Source organism: Doryrhamphus excisus, linkage group LG16 (genome assembly GCF_037039965.1).
Source record: "Doryrhamphus excisus strain RoL-2023G ecotype Guam linkage group LG16, RoL_Dexc_Guam_v1.1, whole genome shotgun sequence".
NCBI lineage: Eukaryota > Metazoa > Chordata > Actinopteri > Syngnathiformes > Syngnathidae > Doryrhamphus > Doryrhamphus excisus.
In genome coordinates, this window is record NC_136372.1 from 13,163,848 (window position 1) to 13,178,379 (window position 14,532).

Sequence of the window (14,532 nt, forward strand, 5' to 3'; positions counted from 1 at the left end):
AATATTTGTTACAATATATGTGTGTTTTATCTATAATATACTGTGTATTTCTTCATGATACAAAGCTTGTGAATTTTATGTCTGTACTCAAGTGTTAAATATGCTAAAAGCAATCCAATATGCCATATTATAATCTATGTAACCTTTGTATTGTCACATCTATTATTAATATTATATTTTTAATATTTATCATTAATAAGTTAGTCCATATCAAATGAAAACAAAAACCATAATGGTACTACGGCCTCTTTAATATTATTTCTTCCAACACATACACAACAGCAGGAAGAAGGAAGGTGACTTTGCTCTCTCTCTTAATAAATATGCATCTTGAGTCAAACATTCTAGTGTATATTGCTGTGTAAAAATAATCCAATAGCAACATACAGAAGAGACACTAATCATACTCTAGCCACCTAAGATGTACTGTGTGCATATGGAATATTTTGTGATAGAGGTATGGTCTTTTTTTATTTATTATTTCTTCCTGTCTATTTTGCTCATCACAGCTTTGACATCAACAGGAACGGCGGCCGCAGCAGCTTTCGCCTTCTCCTCCTCTTCCTGCTTCCACAGGATGATGGGATGGATGCCCGAGCTTCGGCTGCGAGCGTTTTGCTCCAGCTGGGATGCGCTGCAGTCCAGCAGGGAAAGGGATACATGTCAGTCAATGGAAGCGACTGTTTTCCCCCAACTGGTTAATCCCCCAAAAGTATTGGGAAAGTCATTAGTAACTCACTAATTGAATTAGTTTGGCATCAGTAATGCTGTTATTTTTAAACATGTTACTTGCAACACTGATTAGTACTGATTTTTATATATTTTTATTTTTCCAACATAGTGTACTATATTCAGCTATGGGGAGATGTTTTTAAAAGACAGTGCTTCCATATACATACTAATGTTACAAGATGTGGTTTTTTTATCCACTCACCTGAAGTTATGAGCTTCTGGATTGAGTGCCTTCTTCTGGATGTCCTTGTACACGGGAGACTTGAGATAACGGAAGAAAGTATCCTGCATGAAGAGCAGCACATTAACATAAATGGCTTATGTTCCCCTTCAATGTTGCTCCTAGATGAGCTCCGAAGGCACAAAGCTGCTTGGACATTTTGTTGTCCATAAGAATGCACAACACCTTTTTCATGAGCAGGAAGACGTGCGTCTGTGCGGCTTCCAGCACGTAGCGGTGAGGATGCTCCAGACCTTTCACCGTCAGACCCATTGTCCTGCCGTCAATGTTGATCCATCGGGGGGCGCCGGGGGCCAAAAAGGTCCTGAGCGCAAACAAAATATTACACCTTAAATCTTGAATATCAGAGAAAAATAGTTGGAAGTAGTAATAGTAAAATAAAGTTGTCATTTTTAGAAAATTTGGTTGGGGAAAGAGTTCTAATATGAAAAGAATAAAGTCTGAATTAAAAAAGGTCCTAATGCAAAAAACACACAACAATATTTCAGTCAACCGTGACACCCAAGGCATTGTGTCATTACTGTAAATAGAAGGTGTGGACTGTCATTGTTGATAAACCATTTAATTCCTGTTGAAGTACTTAGAATAATGAAGCTATTTTCCCTGGCTGTCTCGCTCTGGCTTACTTGAAGATGCTTTCAGCTTTGGTAGAGATGGAAGCCGTGGTTCCCCACTTCAGCTCCTCCGCTGCTTCCCAAAAGGCCAAATTCTCTCCTGGAACACACATACGAGTCTTAAAGCGTCACTGGGGGGGAAGCACACGTACGTCTCACAACGTGTGTGTATGATTTCTCCTGTGCCTGCTTCTCCTGACGTCCCAAAGACAAAGCCACACTCAACGTACCGCTGAACTCCTTCTTCAGGAAGACCTTGAAGTCGTCCCGGCCCCGGAGGTCAGTCAGCAGTTCAAACAGGCTGAAGGACCAGCGCTCCACACGCATCTTTGTTGGGACGTCCACCCTACCCAAACACACAAAAGCTTTGTTACGTTGAGACAGTTGATCTAAGTGGCCCGTAACACAAACCAAAACAAACAAAAAAAACACATTTAATAATCAGCAGTCATTTTAGCAGTACTGTATGTATGTATATCCAACTCGTTGGCACGCAGACGCATGAGAATCGTCACATGGTGAGGCTCACCTTCTCATATTGAGATTCCAGTAGGAGTCGTTGTCCGTCTGCCAAGGGTTGCTGGGTAGGCAGGGCGCCAGAAAAGGATCATGGTTTTTATACGTTGTGATGTACTTCACCAATCTGTTGGCCACCAAACCAACAATCACATTCCTTCTTCAACTGGTGCAATGCCTTTCCCTTGTCACAGGACAACTATATGCTCATTTGTCTCCAATAGAACCTGGGAAAAGGCTTAGAAAAAGCAAATGCGCACTTACGCCCCAAGGGAAACGCTAGATTTCACTTTGGACCTCATGATGGCTTGTTGGTAGAACATGTTCTACAACAAAAAGCAACATTTCATCCTATTTTGTCTTCATCTTTATTATAATGTTGCAATTTGCTTTGCATAATCACCCACACTCAATACACACACACACACATGGTCATGCTTACCATACGTCTGTATTGGTCAAACGTAACTTTCTGAAAGACAAAATACATCGCAAATACAAGAATGAAAAAGGGGTGATCAATAACCTCATCTACTTGGTGTCCACAGATTAAGTCCATTACAAATTTCCCCACTGAGGGACGAATAAAGGCATATCTTAATATCTTAATGAAATAAAACAATAAAATTAAAAAATCATGTAAAAATAATAAATACATTAAATGAAATGTTTATCAGTATTCCTTTAACTGAATAAATAATGGAGTAAACAAATAAAAAAGGAAATTGTTTTCTGGAATGTAATTAGATTTAAAAAAATGTAATAAAAACATTAAATGTAAGGTAATTAAATGTTTATAATTTTTTGTAAATGTCATAATAAAATAAAATAAATGACTCATGTAAAAAACAAAATATCGGCATTAGGTTGAATGAAATAAAATATGTCAATGTGACAGTAGATTAAATAAAGATGAACTGCATGGCGTTGGTAAGCAGAGCAAGGAAATCTAAGAGAGAGAGAGAAAAGACAATGAGTGTGATTAGAGTGACGGGATTACATTTTAATATACCATAGAACAGAAAAAGCAAAGTAAGACTAAACATATGTTGTAAAGATGTTCTTCCAGTGAAATGACATTTCCTTCCTGCCAAGAACATCTTCCTAATAGTCCATCGCCTCCAATGAGCGAGACCACCTAACATACGTTACTCTTTTACACGTAAATCTGCACATCTGTCATCGATACAAAGTCGTAACAGCGAGTAAGAAGGCGCCATGTTAGCTAGTACACCAATGAGCACAATAGCGGTGGAAAAGAGCGAGTGGGTACTGACCTCTACCTCTTCTGTGCTGGGATCTATTAGGCGGTCTGGCCAACTATCCAAAGCACTGTGAGTACGACGCTGGAAGCATCCACATATCAATACACTGTACAATATGCATACATAGTATACAGTACATATGATGCTGATCATCATATTGCTATTACTATATTCATATCATCAACACTTACACATACACATACAGTACATATGATGATCATCTTATTGCGATTATATTTTTATCATCATCACTTACACATACAGTACATATGATGATCATCTTATTACTATTTGCTATTATATTTTTATCATCATCACTTACACATACATACAGTACATATGATGATGATGACCTTATTGCTATTCCGTATATTTATATCATCACCAAACACTTACTGGTGGCCTGTTCACTATCCAGTAGGCTCTTTCCTGGCAATCAAACACCACACGATCCGGCTTCTTCCTCTCTCTACCAGCCCTGACACACACACACACAAAGATGGATTAAAAATGTTATAACAAGTCCAGGTATCAAGTATGAGTATTTATTCATTCTTATTTCTTCCTTTGCTATACAAGCAGTTGATGTTTGCTAAATACAAGGATGAAGAGTCTTGAACCACTCATGATGTGCTATATATATCACTATATTGACACTTACTATGGTACCCATTATGTCATATCACCTCGTACTTTGGTACGAGGTACATTATTTAAAAAACAAAAAAAAAGTGAACAAATGTAACAGTTACTGATTGTAAAAGTACCAGATGGAAGGGTAGGATTTAATAAGCTTTGCTTCTTCCTACTCCTTTTGGACATGTGGAACTGTGAACTGATTTATGTGATGCACTCAATTGTAATCTGATGCATGTTCAAATGAAATAAAACCATTACCATTACCATTGCTCTTTGGTCTTTCCTCCAAACACAATGCTCCCTACTATGCTACTGCTAAAACCTCCATGCTACTCACTGGCACTGGTAATAAAGTGAAGGGTATGGCTTACTTGTACTGCTCGGTGGCCTGCATGACGATGAAGTCCCACTTATAGTTGAACCACTCGTGAAGGTGGTTGTAATGTGCCTGTAAAACACAGAAATACATTGCAAGATGAATTATAGATAAATTATTACATTTATCATAATCAAGAAGATGAACACAAGTGACCATTTTACTTGATTCTAATTTAAATTCAAAAGTGAAAGTTCAACATTTGGAGGAAACATGTGACCACTATTCAATAGACTCACCATTTGATTTCTATTGATTAGAATCAAGTTTTAATTCCAATATAAAAAGGTGAAAATACTGTAGGACCACTATGTTGAACATATAATATTGGTGGTACCTGACTGAAGAAACCTATACAGTATTTGTGTATACTGTAGGAATGTACCTGTTCATACGGCTCCAACATGCCTTTCTTGCGGATGTTTCTCTTTGCCAGGTAAATGGCTGCAAAGCAGAAATAGAGTACGGTGATAACATGCATCATTGTCAAAAACACCCACCTCTTCATCACTTCTTTTCTGTGCCGCATATATTATATATTAGCTTATTGGGAAATAGGTGTGTAAAGGTGACTATAGGGGTGTTATTTCATGTCTAGGAGATTCTAATAATGCTACAAATGTATTTAGAAGATCATAAACAACTTTGTCTAAAATTCACTAATGATGTCTACTATATTGGGTAACAGTAGTGTAAAGGTGACAATGGGATGTTATTTCAAAGTGTATTTAGAAGGTGGTTAACTGATTTTTTATGCTCGAATTACCACAATATTCTATTCATAAATAAGGACATTCTAGAATCTTCCATAACTTCAATCAAAATAATCATAAGGTATGTGCTTTACTGAGGTTTTATTGCACACGTAGTGTTGCAGGGACCCACCATAGTCAGTGTCATCTGCAACCCATTTCTGCGTAGGCCAGAAGTATGGAGTCTGAAAAAGAATCAAGTAAGAATGTTCTTACTTTGCAGGCACAGCAATAGACCAATCAATCAGTCTGGTATTTCCTTTGTGTGGAGAAGTCTACCTTGCTTGAAAAGAATTGCATTTTATTGTCACCTGGAAGCGGTAAAGGCTGCTGTCATTGCACAGGACCAGTTTCTTGTGGTTCTGTAGAGCATAGACGTAACCGTAGGCCAACAGCATGGTTCCAAACACCTGAGCTTCTACAAAACAAAGAACTAGTCAAGATACAGCGGTGATGCGGTGGACTTGGTGTCTGCTACACTTGATATCTACCTTCTGCAGTCACTTTCATCTTGTTAGCGAGCCAAGACACCATGTCTTTGCCTGTATCAATGCACACAAGATTATGCACCACCTCAACCACTCCACTCAGTAGTAGCTTCTATGATATTTGTGTCTGTTTTCATAGCTGACTTTTTAGCTGTTGCTTGTCAAATGTGAATAATATGCTTTTTCACCTTCTGCATGTGACTGAGATGAAAACTATCTCGCTTATTAGCATATCTGCATGTAGAAAATATCCAAGTGACAACATGGCATCCTTTGATTTGTCTCCATGTGGCAAGCTTTGCTGGGCTCACCCCCGACGGAAGCAGCGCTAGGTGCTAAATCCAAGCATACGGTGCATTTGACTTGCGTGGATAAGATGACCTTTCCCTCACTGGTCTTTGAGCAGATTAAAAAGCCACTTAGGCTTGTAAAGAAGTGCTGCATGTCTCATCCAATCAGGGACTTCCTTATTTAGCCTGCGGCGGTGATAGTGGCGGCTTAGACGACTAAGACAGCTTGTGTTCTCTCTCGGCTTGTTAGAATGCAAGGAAAACGAATGGAAAGCAAAGTCAGCCAGACGTTTTTGTTTTGAAACCATGTTGAGTGAGCTGGATTCAACTTAGCATCATGTCACCATCACATGTGTCTTCTTCACACGGAGTGTTCTTGCTGGTCTTTGTTCGTGCTGTATATTGAAGTGTATTGAAGAAAGCATAAAGGCATGCATCCGCTTATCCTTCCTGTTCAGCGTTGCATGGTGGTGGAGTTATGCAGTTTCACCTGACAGTGATGTAACCAGCCTGTCCTAACTTCCCCTGAGCTCACCTGCAAACAAACCTTCACTTTCAGAGGGTGGACGTTGTACCAAATGCTCTGAAATTTAGGAGAAAAACCCACTGAGCACATAAAAAACCTTATCAGCCACCAAAAACACCATGCGGATTTCCTGGGCTAGAGAGAGATACATGATGTAACAAACGCATGGAGCCCACAAACCAGGCCATGGACCAGGCCGAGATGGGAAGCTCCCACTTTCACAGCTTAGAGAGAAGAGCACGGTCGTTTCAGGGGTATGTAAATGTGACGGGATGGCTGTGTGTGGTGTGCACACAGCCATGCATACACATCCACTCCGGTTCCCGCCTAAACAGTCGCATGGAGGGTGAAACTCTCGTTTTCCATCCATAAGTTGTTCTTGCTTCCAACAAGAAAACATTCAAACTTAGCTGGGTTCGTTGACTCCATCCACAGTCAAACTTGGCACACGTCACCACGCCCCTTAGAAGACATCATCACCAGCGCTCGCTTCTTTCATATACAGTATTAACCAGCAAGGTTAAGGATATTTGCTATGCTATATTTGTGCCAATTATGTTTACAGCAGAGTAATGTGCTTTTTTGTGGGATTTTCCCCAAGAAAACTAGGTAAAAGTGATGTTAAATGATCAGTCCATTCATCTGCATTTAACCTAGAATTATAGTCTATAGAATGTGTTTTAACATTTTCGGGTGTCTGGAGTGGATGACTTGAACTGACATTCTTTTCCACAAGAAACTTGATTTGGTTAGTCAGTTACCTTCTGGAACGGATTAATGAGGTGAACAGAGGCACCGGTGTATTTTACCTGCGATGATATGTGGAATGGTGGTGACGTTGAGTTTCTGTTCGGAGCCCTTCAGCCCTTCTTTTGGGTCCTGCATGGCGACCACCATTGCCTCCAACTGGAAAAAGGACAAGCAGAGAGTATAACCATGGAAACAACCAAGAGCACATTGACACACACACACCTTTTTCAGGCAATGCATACGCGGGCGAAAATGCTGTCCCCGGTCCGGACGGGCTGTTCTGATTGTCATGTTTGGAAATGGATGACAACCAGATGCAGAGAAAGAAAGTCCTGCGGAAAAACTTTACCAGAATAAATAGGAAAGTTGGAAAGAAAGTCGTGTAAGCACAGAAAGGATGAGCAGACTTGCTCCTGCGTGGGATTGTCAAGCAGCAGGGAAGGATGGATTTAGCCGCCGATCACATGCAGGAAGCTCTCATCCCTAAACAAGTAAAGCCCGTCCGACTCTTCCTAACAGATAAACCCCAACTGTTCACAAGTACGATACTTATGTGCTAAAAAAAAATCACATTTCTTACTTTCATATTAAAAACACCAAATATTCTGACATTTTCCATAAGTGTTAGTACATAGTTTATTTTAAGAAATGCACTTTGAAATTTTTTTTTAAATTTTTTGTCAGTGGGGTAGAAATTCTGCTTTGTTGGCGTACTTTAGGAAATTAATTATTATTATTATTAGGTAAAGCAAGTATAGCACTGCTTAATCTTTATGCTCCATAAAAAGACCTACACAATGCACGAGCCATTTTGGGTCCTGACACTGTGTCATTCCGCAGACATCCGCCAGAGGGCACTGCAGCTCCAGCTTTCAAGCTGTCACATTGAACGGGCCTCCTGGACGCCATGAGTCCACTTTGGACTGTGCTGTAAGCTGGCATGATGAAAAGCATTGCGTTTCCATTCAGGTGGAGACTGATGGGAATACCAACTAAGTGGACAGGCCACTACTGCCACCAATCACTGCTGCACAACACAGAAACACACCAACCTTTTGGACAGGCTCAACTTATACGGAGCCTGCCGGCTGTACCTCCTAATCACACTCTTTTGTATGGAACGGGTGGGGAACTGATTTGATGTGGAGAGTTCACTGCTGAATACAGTGAACTTGGTGAACCCCAGCCTGTGAAGTTAACAGAAGACGTTAACGTGCGGCATAACAACAACAATTTTGTTTGTTTCTTTCGGCCTTTTCCTGTTCCTGATTACGGATAATGGATGAAATGCACAAGACGAGCTGCAGGCCATGAAGTCATGCTGATCAATGAATGATGGACAAAACAACTACAACTATGCTGCCCACCACTTTATGCCCTTTATGTTGCGAGGCGACGTCAGGACAGCATTTATTTCACTTCCCAGTACCAAAGCATTACTAAGACCACTGACCCTGATTCCATTGATTAAAAGCCGAATAATGCAAGTGGGTTAACATTTTTGCTAAGCTTTGTAGTTTTATATATATTACTTTACAGAAATTTACAATTTAAATGACCTAAAATGCCTCTCAAAAATACATTAAATTTGAAGTCAAATGTAATTATTAAATTATTATTTCATTTAATATTTCTGTCAATTATTTGGCTAAGAAAAACCCTAATTCACCTAAATTAAAATCTATTTAACATTCAATTTAATTGAAGGGGTTACTGTCAGTATGGATTATATTTAGACATTACAACATATGCAATCCAAAATAGAGCAACATCATGATTGGACACTAAACTAAAAATATTGAATTGATTGAAAGCATAGTACATAAAGTGTCATCCATGACTCCAACATGTTCTGAGTGCTTTTTTTAATGTCTTTTAGACATTTGGATTAAGAATACCATCATGTCAAGAATTGCTGCCATCTTTTGGAGTCACGTGATCTTGAAGCCAAGAAGAAGTGAAGTTGTTGCGTCCTTGTTCCTCCACACAAACGCGTGAAAAATAACGTGTCACGCGCACCTATGCCGGCGAGACGTATGGGACTGTCTGCGGGCTTATTGACGGAACAATGTGTCAAGCCGCACGTGCGGAGCTGCTCAACGGTGTGCGCCCCTGCGTGTGATTGATGGCCAGTCGGCGTATTCCAATTTGCATGGACTGATTGGAAGAATCCAATCAACCTGACAGGGGAGGCCAGGGGGGAGGGGGGGTAGGACAAATAAAGAGAAACAAATAGCCGCAAATCTCCCGCGCGAACCGAGGAGCGTCCACCTCTTGTGTGAGGCTTCATGGATGATATCATGTGTTGCATTATGGACTGCCATGCCTGGTTGACACTGTATGACTTTATGACTCAACCAAAGGCTCGTCACCCTCAATAGCAGCAGCCCTCCATCATCAAACCACCCGCCTCTATCTGGCTTCCATCTCCCTTTTTGAAGCCACACAGGAGGGTCTGACCTGGATCTGGGCCACCGGGGGACAAACGGAACACATGTCATTGTCAGTGCTGCTCATTTGCTTCAGAGAAAGCGGAGGGTGGGGTGGGGCGGATTTGCAGTCGGAATTATGATTTTATTTGGGACAACATGAGCCCTTTGGTCGAGTAAAAATGTGAAGGTATGGGAGATAATACTGAGAGAAGTAATACTTTGTATATTTAATATATGAATGTATGTATACAATTTTATTATTATTATAAAAAGGCAAAAAGTTCTATATAAAACATATTAAATACTGTATATAGCAGAGTGGAATTTCTGCTAAACTCACACAAACTCACCAAACCTTTGATGGATTATTGTCACTGCAGTCAGTTTTTCCTCATTCTTTTGCAACATTAGCCATGCTCTCCATGCCGAGGGCTCTTGACGAGGAAGAAAGGAGAAGAGGAAGTGGCTGCAGCGGTCATGGTGATGATATTGTAATCACATTCTCATCAATGACATGCGCAAATCTCACCTAAGAATAATGACACCTTCAAAATGGAGGGATATGAGGCAAGCATGGGGGGGACGGGGTCGACACAAGGCGCTCCTCTCCCATTGACGTGGTGGCCATCATCTTCTGGTTCTTGAAAACAAATATCAATTAAACTCCACCAAACAACACTAGATTAACATAATCTCATTCACTCCTTACAAGTATTTAACCCTGATAGGTTGCTGGCGATGTAAGCCAGCGAGCTTGTTAGTGAACAATTGACACAAATGAAGAGAACATGGAGGAATAAGAGGGTTGGAGGGTCTACACCAAGAGCTCTTGTCCTGTGAAGGGTTTTGCCAAAATATATTTATACAGACAAAACCGTTTTGACCCTCAAGCGCTGCCGTATTAAAAATTAAATTGGTCATGTAGCTTGCTAGCTGTCTAGCGAACCAGTGACACTGTTTAAGGAAGACATACCCAAGATTACTTTAGTATCATCCATCCATCTTCTATTCCCTTATCCTCACTTGGGTTATCAAACTACAGCTTAAACTTGATTTAGGCTTGCTACATGAGATTTAACGAGTGTTGCATGAGGCGCTTGTCATGTCACGTGACCGCACCAGCTATTGCAGTGCATTATCGGGCACGTAGTATTATTAAGTATAATTAGCATCTTCAAAGTTAATGTCATGTTTTGCAGTCTAAATAAAAGTAAAAAAAACACTTGGTCTGCTTCTCAGGGTTAGAAGACAAGCTTAAAAAATATTAATAATGTATTAGAATTGCTTGAGCCGCCATCAAAGTGTCACATGTATCTTGGGTGTCATTTTAGGACTACAAATAGTTTGTGTTGCTTTTTGGAGTGGTTTGCACTTTGAACTAAAGGAAATAATTCCAATGCTTGTAAGTCTCTGCAGGTAGTACTGGAATTTTCTTGTCTTCAAATTCATCCATTATCATTCATGTGCCAAATAATCCCAGACGCCTCCCTGGTGAAGTGTTCTGGGCATGCCCAGCTGGGAGAAGGCCTGTGGCTGACCTAGGACACGCTGGAGTGATTATGTCTCACAGCTGGCTTGGGGACGTCTTGGACGTCCTCCCGGTGGAACTGGAGGAGATGGCCTGGGACCGAATGTCCGGGCTTCCTGACTGAGACTGCTGCCCCCGCGACCCGGATCTGGATAAGTGGAGGAGTGATTGCAAAGTAATTTATATATATAATTTAGATATATATCATTATCACAAGAGGCTGTATATCCCAATATGGATTTTAGGCCATTTCACCCAAACAATACAAGTCCCCACTGTCTACATGGAACATGTTGCAAACACGTGTTTGTCGCCATCATGCATTCGTGTTTTTGCACATCCTGTCCCACACAAATGCAAGCCTCACAGATGACCTTTTTGTTTCGCTGCTGCACTTTGTTTGAAGCTTCTAAGCAGCCTGCACCGCATTAAGCACCACTACAACATCAAGGTAGCGTGGTTAGCCAGATTAAAGCGTACAGCTCGGCACGCCGGCTAATAAATTAAACAGGCAGGTATTCACTGCCTAAAGCCAAGCAGCTGGGGGGGGGGCTGGCGCTTACTTCGCCATCTAAAGCGAAGCCGGGGCTCCATTTGTTGCTGTGGAGTAGCGGGAAATTGTAACGTTGGTGACTTTAACTTGACATTGTAGACTTTTACGAAGCATGACCCACAGGCACGTGTGCAATGCACACCAGTTGAATGACAACCACACTTCTTCTTCCTCTTTCGGCTTTTCCCTTCAGGGGGAAAACTCCTGCTTGAGCAGAGTCACATTAAACGAATCACTTCAGTGAGGAGTCTAGCGCCTATGTCACTGAACACCGCCACCTAGTGGCCAATGTGGAATACTACATTCACAATTCCAATGCTTCTTAAGCCTTGTATTTGTATTTTATTTTAATTTCATTTGATCACTTAGACATTTTTATGCTTGGAAATGCTTCACTTCAGCCAATAATAAGCATTATTAGCTTAAATATGTCCAGTCAGTGTAAATTAATTGGTCGTTTGGTTGCGATGACGGAACAATTTCTCAAATGATACGCATGAAAAGAAGCATAAAATCATCATCGGTTATGTCCTAGAGGTCACCCCGCCAGGACCAGACACGGCATCTCTCCTGTGTGATGTCATGAAAGCGACGCTTTATGTTTCACCTCATTCTTACAGGGAGAATGTTAACCTTCACCGTGTGTGCCTGTGTGTCCATAAAACATCTCCACAAAGTTCCTCAAGTGCTTGCTGTTATTGGCAGCCTCATCACACACAGCTGACGACCAGCTAATTAACACCCATCTCACCAAAGACATCATCTTGGAGGCGAACGGAACACATCTCCCCACAGGAGTGATAAGGTCACCAGCTGCTGTGTGTGTCAGTCTGGCCTAGTTCTGTCAGTCCACACTGGACTTTTTCATCTCCTCTCTCCAATAAAGTACCTGATAAATGTGAGTCATGTCTCTTGCGTGCGGCAGACATTAAGATGCAGCAAGGTGATAAGGAAGGGAAAAGGGATGCCGGAGAGATGGGAGGATGGAGATGTAGGAGTGAGTGTTTGTGTGGGTCAGTGTAGCAGTGCTGCTGCAGTAATAAAGACGGATGAGTCGGTCTGCTGCAGCCGTGATTGGGTGCCGACTGCTGCTGCGAATGGTGTGAGTGCACGTGCTAAGCAGCATTACTTCCAATACAATCCCGTATCAGTCTTATCAGCCTGAAGACAGAAAAAACATACCATGCAATGACATAAAATATCAACATTTGCAGGTATTTCCATATACTTAACATCGATAAAAGGATCCAAAGTATTTTTACATTTTGTAAGTAGTTTTAGTATTATTTCATTCATTCATTTTCTACCGCTTATCCTCACGAGGGTCGCGGGGGTTGCTGGAGCCTATCCCAGCTGTCTTTGCGTGAGAGGCAGGGTACACCCTGGACTGGTGGCCAGCCAATCACAGGGCATAGTTATTATTTAAAATCTTATATTGTTTTTTTAACACATATTTAATACAGGGGCTGCATGGTGGACAAGTGGTTAGCGCACAGGCCACACAGCTAAAAGACTCGAATTCCAATCTCGGCCATCTCTGTGTGGAGTTTGCATGTTCTTCCTGTGCATGTGTGGGTTTTCTCTAGGTACTCCGGTTTCCTCCCACATTCCAAAAACATGCTAGGTTAATTGGCGACTCCAAATTGCCCATAGGTATGAATGTGAGTGTGAATGGTTGTTTGTCTATATGTGCCCTGTGATTGGCTGACCAGTCCAGGGTGTACCCCGCCTCTCGCCCGAAGACAGCTGTGATAGGCTCCAGCACCCCCGCGACCCTTGTGAGGATAAGCGGTGGAAAATGAATGAATATTGAATACAGATGTATTAATATTAGTAAATTAATATGATTATATAATGAAGATAAATATTTGTAATGTATTACTCACTAGCCCCTGGCCCGTACATTGGATACCTCAGGGCTAAATAAGATAAATTAGAAATATAAGGCTTTCACAAGATGTGATGTAATGTTACATTGATGAGGCAATAACCACTGAACAGAGCCATAACTAAAAAAAAAACAAGGAACACCCTCAATGCTAACATGTGTATGTGTATATTATGTCTTATATATCTTATGTCGACTATATTGGTCAATAAGAGGATAAAGGAGACTACAGGGCCGTTATTTCATGTCTAGAGGGCTCTAATAATGTTAAAAAGCATATTTGGAAGGTGGTAAACAGTTTTTAAGCGCTAACCACCAAAATATTTAATTTATGAATAAAGACTTCAACAGGAAACTCACTGTCACGGTGGCCGCTGGAACAAATTAACCGCCATAGACGAGGGATTACTTAATATTGTATACTCGCCCCTTGTTACAATGGACAAGTCAAGTGGTAGTTAGAGCACAGAAAAGGTATTTCTGATACGTGTTTTAACATTATTAAAGCCCAGTTGACATGAAATAACATAGTCACCTTTGTACTCCTATTGTTCATTGTTTACGTCACATTGCTCATGCTACGGACATAAAAGATGGCTGCCACTAGCATAGCAAGCTGGTTAGCTAACAAGTTAGCCACTTCAATGTACTTATTCTAAAGTTAAGAAAGTGTGTTGGGAAGAAGGGAAAAGAAGACAAAAACTTACATCTTCCGGACGGAATGACAGAACTTCTTTTCCACTGGATCTCAGCCATGGCACGTCGCCTCGGCTCTGGTGGCTCAGGAGCCAGACTCCATGCCGTGTGAAAGATAATGTCATCTAACGTTATGACGCCTAACATGACTGATGCCGAATGACAGGTAAATATAACTTGTCTATCTGACTTTCAAACAAAAACACGATATATGGAGGGAGGGATATTGGACTCATGCCAGTCGTG

At 41.0% G+C, this 14,532-nt stretch overlaps 1 protein-coding gene across 1 annotated transcript; it reads right to left on the minus strand.

Moving 5' to 3' along the window:
- Window positions 1-230: 230 nt before the first annotated feature.
- On the minus strand, window positions 231-7,635 carry rgs9a (regulator of G protein signaling 9a). The gene is made up of 17 exons (XM_078797275.1): window positions 7,412-7,635; window positions 7,249-7,345; window positions 5,627-5,677; window positions 5,447-5,553; window positions 5,269-5,320; window positions 4,769-4,827; window positions 4,379-4,455; window positions 3,765-3,846; window positions 3,387-3,449; window positions 2,546-2,575; window positions 2,368-2,429; window positions 2,117-2,230; window positions 1,818-1,933; window positions 1,600-1,687; window positions 1,139-1,277; window positions 935-1,017; window positions 231-634 (listed from the first exon to the last, which is right to left on the minus strand). Exons 1-17 carry the CDS (start codon window positions 7,478-7,480, stop codon window positions 478-480), a joined length of 1,446 nt encoding a protein of 481 aa, XP_078653401.1. The 5' UTR covers window positions 7,481-7,635; the 3' UTR covers window positions 231-477.
- Between the last annotated feature and the right edge of the window lie 6,897 nt (window positions 7,636-14,532).

Excerpts from the sequence above, each read along its gene's own strand:
- rgs9a (XM_078797275.1), bottom strand. The coding sequence starts at position 7,480 with ATGACAATCAGAACAGCCCGTCCGGACCGGGGACAGCATTTTCGCCCG. Across the intron at positions 2,231-2,367 it reads TCTAGCGTTTCCCTTGGGGC|ATTGGTGAAGTACATCACAA; the intron begins GTAAGTGCGCAT and ends GGTGGCCAACAG. Across the intron at positions 1,688-1,817 it reads CCTGAAGAAGGAGTTCAGCG|GAGAGAATTTGGCCTTTTGG; the intron begins GTACGTTGAGTG and ends TGTGTGTTCCAG.